The following is an 18203-nucleotide window of genomic DNA, read 5'->3' on the forward strand; positions in this document are numbered from 1 at the left end:
GCAGTACACTGTCCACTGGTCCCGCGTACATTTGTAGGTCAGAGCGGCTACAGGGACGGTGGAAACAGAAAGCCCAGGGGTTACGGATGGCCCAGGGACATCAGGATGCCTGCGCAGGGGCGGCCTGTGGTCTGACACACTCCGGAGCTGCCCTCACCGACAAGCACACTGGAGCCTTGCGCGAACGGAGGGAATACACCCCCTGCCGGGGTCACGGGACGCTGCTGTTTTCGACAGGGGACACGCTCCTGTGTCTAACCCGACCCCGTGGCAGAGCATGGGTCTGCCTGCTGCTTCCTCAGGGCCAGGGCACTGTGCACCCTGCTTCTCACCTAAGTGGCACTTGCTGTTATTTTTTTGGAGAAGGACACCATCGTTGCTGGCATTCATAAAACAGAACGGCATGGGGCGGTGGACATCAAAGGGCCACCAAAGCATAAGCTCGTAGCCTAAGCAAATGGCCTGAATCTCCTTCAGGGTCATCCTGCAGAGAGAATGTCCTGCCTGAGGGAGGTCTCTGGAGCATACCAAGGGGGTGTGTGCATGCAAAAGCCCGGGGTGTCCCTCTGCAAGTTCAAAGACCCTCCAGTGAAGCAACTTAGAAACCCTCTTCATTCTGGCTGTGTTCCAGCGTTAGGGAAAAGGGCTCTGGGTAGGAAAATATTCCTCAGGGATTTCTATTTGGAAAAGCGGACACCGTCAAAAGGAATCACCAGATTAGTGTTAAATGCTCCTCTTCTCCCTCCTGTGCCACTGAATTAAATACTCCACCCTATCAACACCTCTGTTTTCTTCTCAAGCGTTAGCTTGGGGAGCATCCCATGCAAACGCCACCGAGGCTTCGTGAATGTCGCCCCAGCTCCTTCACTTCTGGAAGAACGCACCTCCCTTTGCCCTCCTCGTGCACAGGAGCCCAAAAACATTAACTGAAGACCACCCTCCCGTGTTCTTCATTGTTGGCAGAGGGACTAAGCGGGACGCTTGAGCCGTTGTTGTGTTTGAGGTTGCCGCTAGCAGACGTCTTTTTCATGACAAGGAACGAAATCCCACCTCTGAAACCTCTAACCTTCTACAGAGCTGACAAAAGACCTCTTCAGGGCTCAGCTAGGGCCCAAAGGGGGCTTTCTGGCTTACAGAACTCCCACCTCCCCACCCCAGAAACCGGGGGCCACTCACCGAGGCGAGGGGAGGTGATGGTGTTCACGTTGATCTTGTCATTGCAGACCTCCTGGTGGCACTGTCTGTAGGCTGCTGGCTTCGAGAGGGCGGGACACTCGTTGCCATGGCGGCCGGTGACCTTGTGCATGCACTGTACTACGCGGGACTGGAGGCCCTTCCCACAGGTTGAGGAGCACTGCCAGACACAGGGACAGCCTGAGCTGGGGGCCTAACCTACGCCCAGGAGTCCTTGACAATGGCTTTGCAATGCAGCTGCCCCTCGGTGTCATTCCCAGGGGCTTGAAATAATGCGGGACAAGGGGCTTCACTGCATCCCAGGTGTCTGACAGAAACCTGCTTCAAGATGTTACGGACTGAATGTCTTTTGTCTCCCCAAATCCCTAACTCCCAATGGGATCGTATTTGAAGGTGGGGCTTTTGGGAGGTAGTTAGGTTTAGATGAGGGTATGAGGGCAGAGCCTCCACGATGAGAACTGTGTCTTTATAAAGAGGAAGAGAGACCAGAGTCTGTCTTTCCACTGTGTGAGGACACGGCCAGGACACGGGCCCTCACCAAGAAACAAATCTGCTAGCACCTTGACCTTAGACTTCTCAGCCTCCAGAATCATAAGAACTAAATGTCTGTGGTTTAAGCCCCCTAGTCTATGGAGTTTCACCCCAGCAGCCCGAGCTAAGATGCGAGACAGTTGCTAAAACATTAATGTATGAGGCCTGCATTTCACTTCCCACCCTCTCTACCCCCATTCCCAGCAGAGAACTGGGCTTTTGAAATCCTTGAGACAGTGGACAGGGTGGCCTGATGGCACCCAGGAGGCACTGGGCCTGATGACCAAGTGGGTCTTCCCCAGTGCTTTGTGCTGTCGGAGGCTCTGGGGTCTTTGCCTGGTCTTGGTTGTGGAGGGGAGCTCAGGCATGAGCAGAGTCAAATTTCCCGCAAGCCTGGAGGGTCGGGGCTCAGAATCAAGGTGGAGAAAACGAAGTGCAACCTTTTTTTCGCATCACAGAGTCACAGAATCTCATACTGTTTGTGGCTGACAGCTTTAACTCAGACACCAAATCCCGGGCTGCTGGTAGACCTGGGTTTGCTAAAACCTGCCTGGCGTAGCTCAGCAGACATCCCAGGTTCCCAGTGAGCAGACTCGGTAGGACTTTCCCAAGTCCTGTCTCTCTTTGCATCCCTTTAAAGTGCTCCACAGGGAGACTGTCAGCGACTCAGCTCCGCCACCCTGATCCTGCTCTCCGAACTCCTGGGCACTTGCGCGCTCTCCCAGGAGCCCTTGGAACTGTCTCTCCAATAAGCTGGTCGCTTCCAGCCAGAGAGCCAGGTTCCTATGCACTTTCTCCCCATCTGGTGTCCCCTAGCGCCCATGCAACCCGTGATTTATGGGGTTCTGAGAGCACTCTGCAAAACTTTAATAAAGCAAAGGCCTCAGGTGCAATAGCCCAGCTGGAGTTAATACCGGCACCTCGGGGTGGAGAAAGGAGAGCGGGGCCTGCCCTCCGAATGCCACATGCGGTGACGACGCCAGGTGCCGTCCCGGAGAGTGTGCCTCTCTGTCTCCTCCCCTTTGGGCCGGACCTTGGCCTGTGCTGGAGGGAGGACCTTCCCTCCAGGGGTCTGCGAGGAGTCACCAGGCACAGGCTTGATGGGAGACTGCTGGTACCACTTGTGACCACGTGGGCACCGTCTGCTCCGCAAAGAGCTTTTGTGTGCCAGGTGAATTCCTCTGCAGAATCATGTGGGGTTTTTGTTTTCGTTTTCACTTTAGAAGGATAAAGAGGCTCAGAGGGAATGGTGCTCTGAAGGGGTCTTTGCAAATCACAAAGGAGGTGGGAAAACCACAAGTGACACCCCCCGTGGGCTCTGGCATGTTCAAACCAGAACAGGCACGCTCCCCAACAGGCAAGGCGGGCCCCAGGGCCCCCGCTTTGTGTCTTGCTTCACATCCTATCTTCTGGATACACTAGGCATGGGCTGCTTGCGGGCTTGAGAATTCACTGTGCATTAATGGATGCAGACTTCTGGGCCCCACCCTAGACCTTGGGGGTTGGCACTGGAGCACAAGGGAAGTTTGAGGGCTGCTGAGGCGGAGGAACAAGGTCACATGAGGAGGTCCCACCAACAGGAGACCTTGAACTTAGGATGGCTGCCATAGCAACAGGACTTATACCTGGGGGGCCTCTGGGGGGGGGCGGGGAGCTGACAGCAGGTTGGGATCTGTTCGTGGGATTACCTGGTGAGCTTCTAAAAACCTCGGTGTCCCAGGACAATCAATCAATATAGGTAGAAGGGGCACCCAGAGCTGAGAACCTCTGATTTATCCTGAACTTCTGCCCAGTGGCCTGTGTAGTGGAATGAACTCTCTCTTCTTACACTGAAGTAGTTGAATATTCATATACAAATACCGTAAAACCTTAGATTGTAACTTGTTCTTCTAGTGCTCTGCAAGATGAGCAAACATTTCTAATAAGTTAAAAAAATTTTTTTAATGTTTATTTACTTTTGAGACAGAGAAAGACAGGGTGTGAGCAGCGGAGGGGCAGACAGAGAGGGAGACACAGAATCCGAAGCAGGCTCCAGGCTCTGAGCTGTCAGCACAGAGCCTGACGTGGGGCTGGAACTCACGAACCACGAGATCATGACCTGAGCCGAAGTCAGACGGACACTCAACTGACTGAGCCACCCAGGCGCCCCTATTATATACCTTTAAATATGCATGTGTAACTACCTGAATAAATTATATAGTTTATGGAGACATTTGACTAGCCCACCTATACCATTAAAGATTTTTTTATATGTAAGGTGGTTGTAAAATCAAAAAAATAAAATAAAATCTACTTCCTGGGAAAATGGGATTACCATGTACTTGGGACCAGATTCCTGTGACTATTTGGCACTCAACTGCCTTTGTGAGGAAAAGAGGTATCTGCAGGCTGATCTACAAGTGACATCAACATCCTTTTTCTCATCGGATCTTGACCTGCACCATGGGCCCTGGAGCCACCTGCTATAGGAGACACACCCGGAAGGAAGAATTAGGAATTAGGTGTCTTAATATTCCTTGGAGAGGGGGACCACCCAGGGTGGGACTGGTGGTGGTTGGGGCCCCAGGAAACAGCACAGCCTAATGGAGAAGGTGCCTAAAGCTATGCCTATCTTGCTCCTGATGGCACCCCCTGGCCGCGAGGTACCCAAAGCCCTGCTGGCTAGGCGGTCGGCCAGGGGTGAGTTACTTCCTGGCCAGGAACCTCAGGAAGTGCTTCGATGTCTTTTGCAGGTGTCATTATTATGTACGTAAAAATCAGGGCAAGAACTCAATCCTGTGGGTCTATTCACACCAAGCGCAAAACTGACAAAGGTCTCTGCCTGAAAATGATCAATGACCATTGTAAAACTCAGGTATTCAGGGTGACCTTGATGGATGATTTCCTCCTCTGAAAGTTCTGAGTCATGTTTCACATGCTCTGGGGCCAGGAGGTTGGGTGGGGGCAGGGAGAGCATTCATGATGTCCCCCTGCACATGCAGATGGTGTGTTTGCTTATTCTGTGGGTTCGCTTGTAAGGTTCCATAATAAGGTGGAACATTCCACAGCAATCTAGAGGCTGCTGGCCACTGAGCTCAGTGGGGGTGTCTGGTCCAAGGTCACACAGTGAGTGAGTGGCAGAGGAGGGACAGGACCCCAGCTGCCCCATTCCATGGACCAAATTCCATCTTCCTGTACGAATTACAGCTTGCACTGGTGGGAGCCTCTCTGGGAGCCAGGAAATGAAAAGCTAGGTCACTGCCCAGGTCCACCTCTTATTCATTATCTTTCCTAGTATGGGTCACTGGCCTTTAATTTCCCAGTCTGGAGAAAAGAACTGTTCCATGAGATCATGGAATTCTCTCCAAAGATCCTGCATAGAGACTCAAGTGTCTGTTCTCATGGCTCTCCAGCACCTCTGTGAAGCCAGGCAGGGCCAGGTGACAGGCTGGGGGCCGACCCTCCGCTACTGTGGGGGCATGTAGGGACCCTGCAGGCCCTGCCCCTCATAGGGATTTGCCTCTCAGATTAGGCTTGGCTAAATTTTAGCTGGAGTCCTAGGAACTCTGCTGTTCCCACAGCGGTGGGCTGTGAAAGTCCTGTACTCATTAAAAAGAACTTTTGAGAACCTTAGAGCATTTGCTTATCCACCTGAATTGTGTGTGAGCCAGCCCCACAGAGGCTGCTTCAATGCCTCAGGTGAGAAGACAAGCATGTAACCAAGTGGCAGGTAAAGAAACTTCCATTTCAGTCCGGGTGGTGCTAAGCCTACCCACCCCTGCCGAACACCCATGGGTAACCACACTCTCCCCGACTGGGGTTTTACTGGGGACAGAGCCATAGGGGCAGCACAGGCCTGTCAGCACACTCCATCCCTGCTTACTCGCTGTGTGACCTCAGGCAAGTTACTTAACCTATCTGAGCCCCAGTTTCTTCATTTGTGGCTTGAGGATAATAAAACTCTCCTTGCAGAATGATTTCAGTGATTAGAATCACTTGGACGGGTGACCAGCAGGGAGTCTGGGAGAGAGCGAGCCCTCAACAAGTGCTGCTATTATTATTAACAGTGAGCGCTTGGACAAGAACAGAGAGAGCCGACCAGGGAGTCCCTCAAGCCCAGGAAAACACACTGAGTCACTTGGCCAACTTGCTTAGCTCTCCGTGGGGCGGCCATGCCCTGCCTGGCACCAGGCCGCCACAGACAGGTGTTGCGGGGCCACCCTTGCCCGGCTCCTGGCCCTGATCTGGCAGCTCAGCCAGATGACCTCTGAGAGCACAATTAGAAGCTGATTTGACCCTGAAGACAAATGTGATTGCAGACAGGTCTGAAGGGTTGCTTTGAACAGCATCCCCTTGTATGTAACTTGAGCTTGCTGCATTCAGGATAACACAGGCGCAGACAATGGACTCCATCTCTGTCTGCCTCCCCTCGGTCTCAGTTTTAATTAAACAGTGAGGAGACCACAGTGTCTCCAGATTGCACCGGGTTAGCCCCAAGCATTGCTGTGAAGCCATTTTCAGGCTCTTAAAATCCAAGGAAACAGATCTGTGAAAAAACAGATCTGGTCTTGTTAGAAGCACTCTTTTCACTGTTGGGTTTTTTTTTTTTTTTTTTCAGGTCGCTCATTACGTTAACATTTAAAGTGGCTCCCTGAGACTCGGGAAACAAAGATAGAAATGGAGCAGGGATGAATCCAGCAGAAAAGCTCCCTGACAGACGACCTGAAGCAGTGGCAGCCCCCTCCCCAGCAAGTGGCCGCAGCCGCACATCAGAGACTAGGCTTGGTGACCCGCCACCGATCTCAGGGCCCTCCCCTGGCTAGGATGGGGAGTCAAAGACACTTGCAGCGGGAGTTTCACTGGAAATGCAATAACAAAATCAAAAGTTCTGGTGCACAGAGAGCAAAAGGTTCACGGCAACAAAGAGAAATCTTCGACTTGAATTTACTCATGGGCTTGTGGTGTTAGTTCTGGTGCGGCTATGAAAAAGAGGATTCCCTAAAAGAGTGGGAAGGCCTGTGGTCCCTCAGACCCAAGGACATGGTGGAAGGCTTCCCGCCTCTGCTTCCTTGATGACAATGATGGTGACAATAGCAGTAATAGCAGCCAGGTCCACCTTCTGCATGCCCGCTGAGGGCTGGGCCCTGGACTTAACGTCATTCTCGTTAGTCCTTGTTAATCATTCTACTACCAGTGGCTGTGGCCAGGGCAGTGCTCAGAACATAGAAGGCGCACAATAAACACACACCGAATGCGTGAACGGCACCACAAGGGGCACAGGACTGCCTTTCAGAAAGGCCGAATGTGAGGCTTAGGGCGTCCATGTGACTGTTCCCCAGTGACAGCTCCAGGCCCCCCACCCGGCCTCCTCCAGGACCACACCGCTCCCCGGAGGGGAGGATCCAGGTCTCTGTCACCCCACAGAGGCCCGACCCTGATGACATGCTCCACTTCGGTGAGGACTTCCTTCTCTTCACTTCTCGCAGCTATAAAATCACCACTATAAATAACACGGAATCCCAAAGGGGTGTTTTGAGAATTAGCTAAAGGAGGTTGTAAAAACCTCAGGAAGGGGAAAACGCTGCAGGAATGTTTGGTGCTTGCATGAGCCCGGGGTTCCGACAGAGTCGGGGGGCGGGTGGGCTGGCTTCCTCCCCGGGGCTCTGGGGTGAGCAGGAGGCCTGGCAAGGGGGAGCCCTCATCGCGCGGTGTAACCGCCCCCACGTTCTCCCGTTCTCCCGGAGCCTGGTCTCTGAGGGGCCAGCCCGCCCCCGGGGCGGGTGTGGATGGCAGAGAATGAGGCAGGGGGTGGGGGAAGAGAATACCCTCCAGGTAAAACTCCATTTTGTGTCTGAGAGGCACTTGGCTGGTGAAATGTCAAAAGCTCTTCAAAAGCATTTTTGACAGATTTTCCCCCGACTTGGCATTGAGCAATGCAAACATCGGAAGCTGTTGAAACCTGAAATAGCAGGTTTTAAACAGTAATGAAAATCCCCACTGTCTTTGCTCCAGCCTTGAAACTGGAAATGCTTTCTTAGACACACACACACACACACACACACACACACACACCCTTCAACTCATACTCCCTCGCAAACTGTTTTTCCCTTCTAGCCTCAGCCTTAGCTTCGGGTTTCCCCCAAGCCTCTGAATTTGCAACCTGGCGACCTACAGATTCTGGCTGGGCCACGCCAGCCCGGGAGCCAGAAGGCCAAGTTGACTCCTGAGGATCTGCAAGAGCTCTGGACTGTGCTCTGTGAGCCTGGAGCACAGGGGACTCTGCCTGGCCACTCTGTGTGTCCTTGGGCAGAGGCTGTTATCACTCCGGTAGCTTACCTCTCCTAGCCCGTCAGTGACTGTGCACAAGATGCTCCACCCTGCTGGAGGAGGCCGGCCCAGGAGCCCAGCAAATGCTGCAGCAACCCCTCTCCTGCCTCCTAGCCACGCTGTTGCCATGCCCATACACCGGGTCAGGGCACACACTGTTTTATGGGACCTGAACCACATTCAAAGAGCTGCTTTAAGATAACACATATTTGATAGGCCCATGGAAGAAATGGGATTCCACCAGAGATCTGTGGCTGCAGCAGAAGACAATGGCAAAAATAACAAGATGATGATGATGATGATGATGATGATGATGATGATAGAAACAAGCACCTCCCGGGTGATCTCCCTGTGCCAGGCCTTGGGCTAAGTGCTTTTACAGATGCCCTATAGGGGGGTACCCCTAGACCCAGCTGACAGAGGGTGATGCTGGCTCAAGTTTAGAGGAGGCCACAGCCCAGTGGGAGGTGTGGACCTGTGTCATCCTGACCGTCTACCCTACTTTAGGGCATGTGACATAGCATGTGTCGAAACAAAAATGTTCCTTAGGGGCAGCAGCTCCTCTGATTCAATGACTAGGTCCAGGTAGTGGTTAAAACCCAGGCTGCAATGCAGGGGGAGCCACCCCCTCTCTCGGATCCCTTGTTCCACACCAAGGCAGCTGGTTTGACAAAGGACACCACTAGGTGAATGGAGGGGTCAGAGGCATCAGCTATTATTCAGCTCACTTCATGCGGGCACCTCTCCTGGCAATTTCCGGTGACTCTGCTGCTCTACAGGAAGCCCATTTCTCTCACATGAGCAGGTATGGGTCCTGGACTTTTCTCTGCAAGTCCACAACCCAGTGGCAGGCTCTGTTCACCCACGCAAAGTGCTCCACACCGAGGGGGTATTCTGTCCTCTCTCCCTTCTGCCCCTGCCTGAAACGCGTTGAGATCTGATGACCTTCCTTTCATTGGCTGCTTATGCTCCTCAGAGTAATGTCAAATAGAGAGAGAATTGGCTTATCTCTCTCTTCGCCCACAGTGCTGGCTGCCCGCGTGGTATGGCTTCACACACCCCAGAGAAGGGCCCCGATATCCCCAATGTCTCACATACTTCCTCTTTGATGTGCAAGTTTCTTTTAATAAGGACTCAACTTTTTATTTCACAAATAAGGGTAGACAACATGTAGGACCGCAGATAGAGGCAAGGGATTGACATTATGTCAATGACTGATACAGAGCCCTTGGAGAACAGGTTTAGATGGGGGGTGGTGTGGAGAGAGAGCAGGGAGATACTTGACTTGTTTTTTTGGGAGGGGGGTGGATCAGTCGGTTGAGTGTCTGACTTCAGCTCAGGTCATGATCTCGCGGTTCATGAGTTTGAGCCCTGCATCGGACTCTGTGCTGTCAGTGCAGAGCCCGCTTCAGATCCTCTGTCCCCCTCTCTCTGGCCCTCCCCTGCTTGCACTCTCTCAAAAATAAATATTAAAAACAAAACAAAACAAGGGCAGGTAGACACTTGACTTTATACCAAGCATATGCCTATGATGATTAGAGCTGCAGGCATAGGTCATCTCCTACCCGTTTCAGGTTAGGAATCTAAGCCTCTGAGGTTATTATGCACCTGGAAGAAAGGTGAATTAAGAGCCAGAAGGCAGGGACCAGACTCTTAGCCCTGCTATTTTCTAGCTGTGTGACTTTGGGGAAAAAAGCCACATCACCACTCTGAGTCAGTTTTCTCATCTGTAAAATGAGGACGGGGTCAAATGAGATAATATGAGTGAATGTGCTTTGTAAATTTTAAAGCACTGGTGTATGTCAGGGGCCACTGTCACTGGTCCCAACAGGAGCAGTGTCACCCCCTGCCAGCATCCCCATCCACAGTTTTCCCAGGAAGAGGCTGCCTGGGTCCCATAGCACTGTGCTCATACTGGCCCAGTGGGACTCAGGGTGGCCTTCTGCAGTTGGCTCCCTGTCGGTCTGTACCTTGGATGGGTCACTATCCACTCTCATACCCCCAGGGCCCAGAGCGGGTTTTCTGGTACAGAACAGGAGCTCAGGAAATGCTGGTTGAATCACAGAGTCTTGGCTGCCGGCCCCCAGCTTGGCAGGCAGACCAGCCTTGCAGAGTGGGGAGTGGGGTCAGACCCCACCAAAACAGGTGCAAGCTTTGGAAGTGGGGTGTGGGCTGAAAAACTTCCCGTAACAAGCCCCTCTCGTGATGCAAGGTCTGTTCATTGCTAAGGCCGTGGAGCTGAAACCCCCATCTCCCTGCCTAGAGCACAGTAAGGCCTCCACCACTGAGTGAGAGGCTCTCCCAGACTTCCTGGGGGTCTGCAGCTCACACCCTCTTCATGCTTATTTCTTCCTTTGACCTCCTATGGCCCCTGGGAGGTGCTGTGATTTCCACATCAGTCTGGGGCTCGGGTGTGAGGGGCACACCTGGGGCCTGACTGAGGCCTTGGAGTTAGACCAGCCCCCTTCCATGGGACCTTCGCGGGCACCAGGAAGTCAACGGTCACTTTGATCTCTTCAGTGAAAGGGAACAGCCATACTCTTAACACAGACAGCCAACGGTTTTCTTTAAAAACACCATCCATTATGATCCCTCCAGAATAATTTGTTTCTAATTAGAAACATCCCGTCATTTCAGCGGTGATTAATGCCTCTGGTCTTGAAACTGAAACATCTCAACTTTTGATCAAAAGTCATGCTATTCTAGAAAGAAATGCGATTTCCTCCTCTCCCATTTTAAGTGATGTCTCCCTCCCCCCGGGTTGAATACCCAGCAGTTAGCGGGTGAAAACAATGATTTGCACAGATCTGGAAATAGCTAATATCCCAGGAGGGTAGCCAGCTGCAGGCCATTTTTCAAACATGGCAGAGCAGTAATAATGCCCTCAGCAGGGATGGGAATGTGAAGCCTGTCCCTCATATGGGACCCCGGTTACGGTTCAGTCATTTGCTGAGGCTGGGGGAAGGGGAGGGGCCCTGCCTCCCCCAGGTTCTGGGTGTTGTTCTCAGGCACCCCCACCCAGCTACAGGAAGGGATGGGTGCCAGCCCCTTCTCAGGGGTGACTCGTCCTTCTTATTTCAGTGAGTGCAGGATGGCACCTGTGGAATGTCCGTGGACTGGCCGGTCCCTCACCTCCCTGGAGACGGCTTATCTTTCTCAACGGCACCCGTGGGGCCAAGTAACAGGAGACTGCTTGGATGCAAAATGTCAAAGCTTCCAGACACACTGATGCCCTGACGGCCCTTGAAATTCTATTGACTTTCCTTTGGGGCAACTTGTGTGAAGCCTTCAAAGTCTGGAATGTGGGGACGTTTGGAGGCTGGTTACAACGGAGAGGGTTTAAAAGTGCACTGACCCTTGGGGCGACTGGGTGGCTCAGTCAGTTAAGTGTCCAACTCTTGATTTCTGCTCGTGATCTTGCGGTTCGTGAGTTCAAGCCCTGCATTGGGCTCTGTGCTCACAATTTGGTGCCTGCTTGGGATTCTCTCTCTCTCTTTCTCTCTCTCTCTTCTCTCTCTGACCCTCCTGAGCTTGTTTTCTCTCTCTCTCTCTCTCTCTCTCTCAAGAAAATAAACTTAAAAAAAATGCACCCATCCCAGGCATGCAACAAGGGGACAGTGCACAAGCCACAGAGCAGAGACAAGATGTTACTCACAAAGCACATTTAGTCTAAATAAGTGAAAATGTCAGGGTAAGAACCATCCAGTGGAATCCACCAACACTGACCTGATCACCCAGTGAGAGAGGACAAGAATCCCCACGGGATCCTTTCCACTTCTCCAGAGAAGAAATGGGGAAAAACCATGGGCAGATTTCTATTAACTGTACAGATTTCTGTAACTGTGTATGCCAGCCCACCCAGGGATGGCGGTGACAGGAGGGAGTGGTGGTGAGGCAAACAAGGTGGGGGTCCCACGGCTGAGTTCTGTGCAGCTCCTGCCCCACCACACTTGCTCCCAGTATGTTCATGCATGCACAGACTTCCAGTTCAGTGTCCGTGACGAGTTTTCAGCTTGGGAGTATGAGCCTGCGCCTGGGTCCTGGCTCTGGCCAGATGTGCTGGGGAGGGGGCCGGTGGCACCCACAAATGCTGAGTACTCTCCCCAAAGGCTCTGTGCACACCAATCAGATGCCAGCAGATACCAGCCCTGGATGGCAGCCGAGATCATTCCGTTCCATTATTCTTTCTTGTTTTTACTTTCCTTGATCAGGGATAACTGATCAAGCTGGCTGTGGTAAAAAGTGGGCACGGTGGCCTTCTAATGCCTTCCTTTCCAGAAAGCTGGGAGGTGTTATTCGCCATGGTCTGGCTACTAGAGAAGCGGGCCAGCTAAAGGCTCTACCTGGTGGGCTGTGTGTGGGAGTTGGCTGGACCACATACCAGCGTCCTTAGCCAAGGAAGCGCCCCTGAACACCGGAGGAGGGAAAGCCTGAGCTACTAGATCTGGGGCAGTGCCGTGCTAAGCTTCTCAGGCACTAGTCACATTCATTTTCTGGTGTTCTGCAGCTCCTAGCGCCAGGAAGCTCATGGTACTTCAGGAAACAAAAGTGTCCCTCTGGTTCTCAAAACCAGATGGCTATAACGGCTGGAGAAAGCCAAGCCCTGGAGAGCCAACAAACATGTGTAGGGCATGCTGTGGCTCAAAGGCACCGTCACGGGGACTCCGCAGCCCTTCTTGTTCTGTGTCCACTGGTTGGATTGAGCTCTGAACTGGGGTTCAGGAGCTTGGACTCTGCCAGAGGGGTGTGGGCATGCCACTCAGTCTTGGAGCATCTATTGCTTCTTCAGTGAACCAGGGCTAATGACCCTGGCTGTAGGGCACAGGTACAGAGGTAAACCTCAAAGGGGAAATGATGCCAGGTGCCCTGAGACCCTGATGGGTGCACACAGCCCAGGCCCTAACTGACCACTCCTCCCCTCTGCTTCCTGCGCAGGGATATCTGTGACCATGGAAGCCACCCATCAGTAGCACACCATGCACTTAGGGTGGTGACCACTAGGACCCTTCCAATTCCCCGAGTATAATGACCGCTTTATTCCAATCCACACCTGGACTTTTGGAGTCCAGATGATGTTATTTTACTATGTTGGGTAGTTGTCCCTCCACATCTTCTGACAGTTCTGACATAGGACACCCACAAATGTTTTCTTATTGGTTAGAACCCAAGCTGTTGATAGCCTGTTTACGTCAAGCTGGGTCTGACATGATTGGCTACGAGACGGTTTTGGGTACGGTTGTATAAAAGGCTGGGTACTCCTACTGATAAGACAAAGTTAGATGAGATCAGAATGGGTTAGTCCTGGTGACTGTGCCTCACAATGGTGTGAGCCCTGGGTGATAGGTTTGGGGCAGGAAAACGGGCTGAGATGTCCAAGTGCTGAGTCACATATACTAGCACCTTGAAAGCTCGGGGCGTCTCTGCGAAATGGCCAGGGCCAGTGTTAATGATTCTCCATTTCAGAGATAAAGAGACTGAGAGCCAGACAGATTAAGACACATTAAGTGGTGAGTCAGAGCTGTAACTCAGCCCCTTGACGTCTTTCTCACAGGATTCTAGGTTCTAATGGCACTTTTTTTTTTTTTTTTTTGCAAGAGCCTTCAAGTGAAGTTCAAGTGAGACTTCTTCCAATAAGACTCAGCCTGGCAACTCCATACTAAGCGCTATTACATTCATGGAGAAACCGGACCTACTGGCCTCGGTTCTATTGCTCTGGTCAGATTTTCTGATCAGGGCGTAAATAAACAGGGGGTGTTTTTGGTCGTCCCCAAATTCGCAGTTATCCAGATGCTGCATTTCAGCACAGACAGCAAACTGGAACCGGAGGAATTTGGCTTTTATGCACTCCAATAGTTTGCAGGAGTTTGTATTCAGACTTGTGGGAAGGTGGCCATTTGGGTACCAGATTTGGGGAAGTTTTGCTTTCCAATGGCCAAAGCATCTCTCCTTCCATAAAGCAGAGGCACAAACCAAAGAAAGGTACTGCCTGGGCCAGGCAGGTAAATCAAAATGCATAGTGGCTGGAGGAGCCTGGGGAGAGGCTGGAGGACCAGGGTCTGGGGGAAGGTACCAGGCCTGCTTGGCCCAGTTTGTGGTGGCCACGTGAGGACGCAGGCCACATTGCCCTGTTGCCAGATTTCCAGACAGGGGCCCATATCCAGACTTTCAGGTGGAATTGTCCTGTTTTTAAATGTTAGTAACTAATTCTAAAATGTTTAAGACATTGTGCAGGCCATGCAAACACCAGAGGCTCTCGGGCCATCAGTGTGCAACCCAGGAGTGAAGAGGCATCGAGAGAAACAAACAGGGAGTTTTCGGTTGCTAAGACCAAAAAGAAACACAAACACACTCTAGGCTGTCATTAGAAATTTTCTTAGAAAATCCGACATTAGCAAATGTCACTAGAAATTCTATAGCTGTTGGGGCACCTGGGTGGCTCAGTCGGTTGAGCATCCGACTTCTGGTTTCAGCTCAGGTGGTCACCTTGCAGCTTTGTGAGATGGATCCCTGCATCCCATCCCAGCTTTGTGAGAATCCGCTTGGGATTCTCTCTCCCTCTCTCTCCACCCCTCCCCCACTCCCGCTGTCTCTCTCAAAATAAACAAACTTAAAAAAAAAAAAAGAAATTCTACAGGTGTTGGGAAAATGTTCTCTAGAAGGTGTACTGGCTGGGGCTCACATGTGATGACTTAGCTCAGCCCCTGGTAAACAGGCTTTAGAGGTAACAGGTTGACAGATACCAGGTGAATGAGCAAAAGAAGGGCTAAGCAGGAAAGAAGTTTTTATATCGGGTTTACATTCCTGTGCTATTTAAGCCTCTCTGTCCCCCAGGGGTGCAGGCCAGGCTCTGGAAGAAGGCTCTTCCTTTCTGCCACCCCCAAGGCTCATACCTATCCGCCCCTGCATCATCCAGGCCCTCACCCAAGGGTCCTGAAGTGAATGGAAGTGTTGTTTGCCCATGAGCCCCCTCCACATTTGCCTCAGCCAAGGCTCCTGTGTGTTCACAAGGCTTTTGCCATGGCCGGCGGCCAAGTCCCCCGCAGGATGCTGGGGCACAGCCAGCACGCAGCACAGGACAGCCAACTGGCACCCGGAGCACCCTGCTTCGTGCTTCGGGGGGGCGTTCGGTTTCCTTCCGACTGCACGCAGCCTGGGGTCACCGGCAGGTGCACAGCTTGGAGAGAAAGCGCACTTGCCTGGGTAGACTGGGACCGCCTCGTTGAATCGAGGCGCGTGGTGAGATCTGAGCTCCTGTTTCTAGAGTTTCCTGCAGGGTGGAAACGCAGGCGCGCTGGACTCACCTTGGACCAGTCCCCAGTTTTCCACTCGTAGCAGCCTGAGTAGTCCTCACACGCCTCCTCTGCTTTCGGCCTCATGGACGCGTCGCATTTTCCTTGCGAGTTGGTGCACGTCACAGTTCGCTTTTGGGTCCCTTTACCACAGGTGGCAGAGCACTGCAAGACACCGGTTGGATGTTTAATCTGGTCTGATTCAGCTCAAGTTCATCAATGCTTGTTAAGTCGCTCCTATGTGCCAGACCCAGTTCTGGGGACGCAAGGGTGAAAAGGATCCTGGTCTTCCGGAGTCTGATGCACCTGGTCCCTTATGTGACTCCAGCCAAGTGGCTGGTGATGGGGGGAGTAGGGAGAGCTCAGGGGCACCCAGAAGACCAAACTAAGAATTTAGTGGCCTGCTGCCAGGTCCCAAAGACCAATGCAGTGAGTGAGTTCAAGGGGCAAATGCTGCTGAGGACAGACACCAAAGCAAAGATGTGTGAGGCCCCTGGCTCCTCCCGGCTGGCCTGCAGCTATATGCACTCTGCCTGGACCAGCCTGGGGCAAAGGCACAGGTCCAGGGTGGAGAAGGGGGGAGACGCAAAGCCAGGCCACAGGTGACTTTCACGTCAGGCAGGTGGCAAGCTCTTGCAGAGAGCCACGATGACTGTTTTAAGCATGGATGCCAAGAGTGTGATGGAGCCATGTTCCCTGTGGCATTTTACTTTACTTCTTGGGAGACACTTCGAGAGACAGTGTGGGGACGGGGCCCAAGTAGGGCCTGAGGAATGACAAATCATGGGTGAGTCCTGAGAGAGGTCAAGATTCCCATTCCCCCAGGCAGCAAGATACACTGAGTTAGGGATGAGAGATGGAGTGACAAGATGTAAATAGTGCGGTCCTGCGGGGTGTATCTGGAGCCTTCTCCCCGTGAGCTCAGGGAGGGACCTTGCCCGGGCTCAAAGAGGGCTTACCCACCTCCACACCAAGCAGAAGGAAGCCCAGGCAGAGCAGATTTGTGACCTTGGGAGGACAGGTCTGACAGCGTGCATGATCTGGCCAGCAAGAGGAGACATGGCCATAGACTCATGGAGCCCTCCCTCATATCTGCCGGGTGCGGAAGCCCTGTCCCCACCACGCAAACAAACATGGAACTCGTGACAGGGAGCTGAAGGCAGTGTTCTGCCAAGATGTACAGACACAAGGAAACCCAGGGTGCCTGGGAAAGTTCCTCCCAACTGCTGGGTCCCAGAGCTATGGTGGGGACAGCTCGTGAGTGTAGTAGCCCCAACATGGAGCCCTAGCAATGTGAATGCCTGTTTTCATACTTGCTTGATTTATCAGAAATATACAGCAGGGATATTCTTGAGCTACAATAAACTTGATTTTTAAAAAGTTCTACTGTGTCCCCTGAAAAAATGCACATAGAGATCAAATGTTATCTTTATATTTCCATTATTAATGTTTACCCCAAAATGTTATTTACCTTAATTTATTTATTTTTTTTAATGAATTCCCTGTCCCATTTAGCTCTCTGACAGGCCCCTTGGGGTTCTTCCCTTCCCTTCCCTTCTGTTCCCTTCCCTTCCCTCCCCTCCCCTCCCCCCTCCCCTTCCCTCCCCTCCTTTCTTCCCTCTTTTCTTTTTGAAACTCAGATTGGCTTGTTTTAGAAGAAATATATAGGCAGGGTCATGATCCCACAATTCATAAGTTTGAGTCCCAAGTTGGGCTCTGCACTGACAGTGAGGAACCTGCTTGGGATTCTCTCTCCCTCCCTCTCTCTCTGTCCTTCCCCCACTTTCTCTCTCTCTCTCTCTCTCTCTCTCTCTCTCTCTCAAGGTAAATAAAGAAACTTTAGATGAAATACACAGGCTTCATAACTGGTCACCTAGCGGGGAGCTGGACAGCATGAGTATTTGGTCCTGTGCATGGGTGAGGGACAGCTTAACAGGACCTCAGGTACAAGGAGTCGGTCTATGGCAGGTGTTACCTTCCTGGGCAGGCTGGGTTGTGGCCAGGAGGGCTGCTGCAGGGAGCCTGGGTTCCTGAGTCAACCTTCAACTTCTGCTTCTCTGTACGGTGATGCTCCATGACCATTTCATCAGCCCCACCCTCACCATTTGACGTGCGGGCTCCTCCCTGGCACCGGCACCCACACCACTGGCTCTTTCTCCAACTAGAAGCCTACTTACCACTTATGCCTGAGTTTCTGCATTGTCTTACTCTATTCTGTGTTCCCTATCCCTTTCCTTTGAAGTTCAAATGCTAGTGTCCAGTCTGTTTCTTTACCAAACCCTAGCTCAGCCCTTCTGACCACCAGCATTGGCTGGAAGCCTTAAGCCTTGAGAAAGGGGCAGCATTGCAGGTGGGGTTTCCTCTGGGGGACCTAGGAGGGCCATGTTCAGTTTCCCCCTTGGCTTCTGATCCAGGGATGGGGACCAGAAGCCCAGGACAGGAGAGAGTCACTATCTTTTGCCTCCTTCCTGGTTTCTGCTCCTCATTCTAGCAAAGCTGTGAAGAAGGTGGGGTGTAGACAGTAAGGGTGATCAACACTGCTGGCTGAATAAGGGCAACCTTGTTGATCAAATACATTTCTCTGCCATCAGAAACGTAAACCCATTTGTTTCCAGAAGAAATATTAAAGGGGTTGATTCAGCATGTGGTCAAGTAGTAGAAATATGAGTTTGGTGAGCATCTCATGAATGGGGGCGAGATTTGATTCCAAGTTCAATGTGCAGAAAGATGCATTTGGCTCAAGGCTGGGCTGAGCCAGAATTAGACTGATAGGTACAGATGCTATTTCAGCATTAGGATCACATATGCGCAAAGATACAGATGTGAAATTAGAGATATTTCTTTTTCAAAAAATTTTTTTGCATTTATTTATCTTTGAGACAC

General features: G+C 52.0%; 1 protein-coding gene across 1 annotated transcript in view; it reads right to left on the reverse strand.

Moving 5' to 3' along the window:
* Positions 1-855: 855 nt before the first annotated feature.
* Positions 856-18203, reverse strand: part of ADAMTS17 (ADAM metallopeptidase with thrombospondin type 1 motif 17) — a 345685-nt gene continuing 328337 nt past the window's right edge. The window contains exons 23-24 of the mRNA XM_032593574.1: positions 15333-15485; positions 856-1354 (exon numbers count right to left, since the gene is read on the reverse strand). Coding sequence (XP_032449465.1) covers positions 1094-1354; positions 15333-15485 — 414 coding nt within the window. The 3' untranslated portion in view covers positions 856-1093. The remainder of the gene's footprint in view (positions 1355-15332; positions 15486-18203) is intronic.

Source organism: Lynx canadensis, chromosome B3 (genome assembly GCF_007474595.2).
Source record: "Lynx canadensis isolate LIC74 chromosome B3, mLynCan4.pri.v2, whole genome shotgun sequence".
Taxonomy (NCBI): domain Eukaryota; kingdom Metazoa; phylum Chordata; class Mammalia; order Carnivora; family Felidae; genus Lynx; species Lynx canadensis.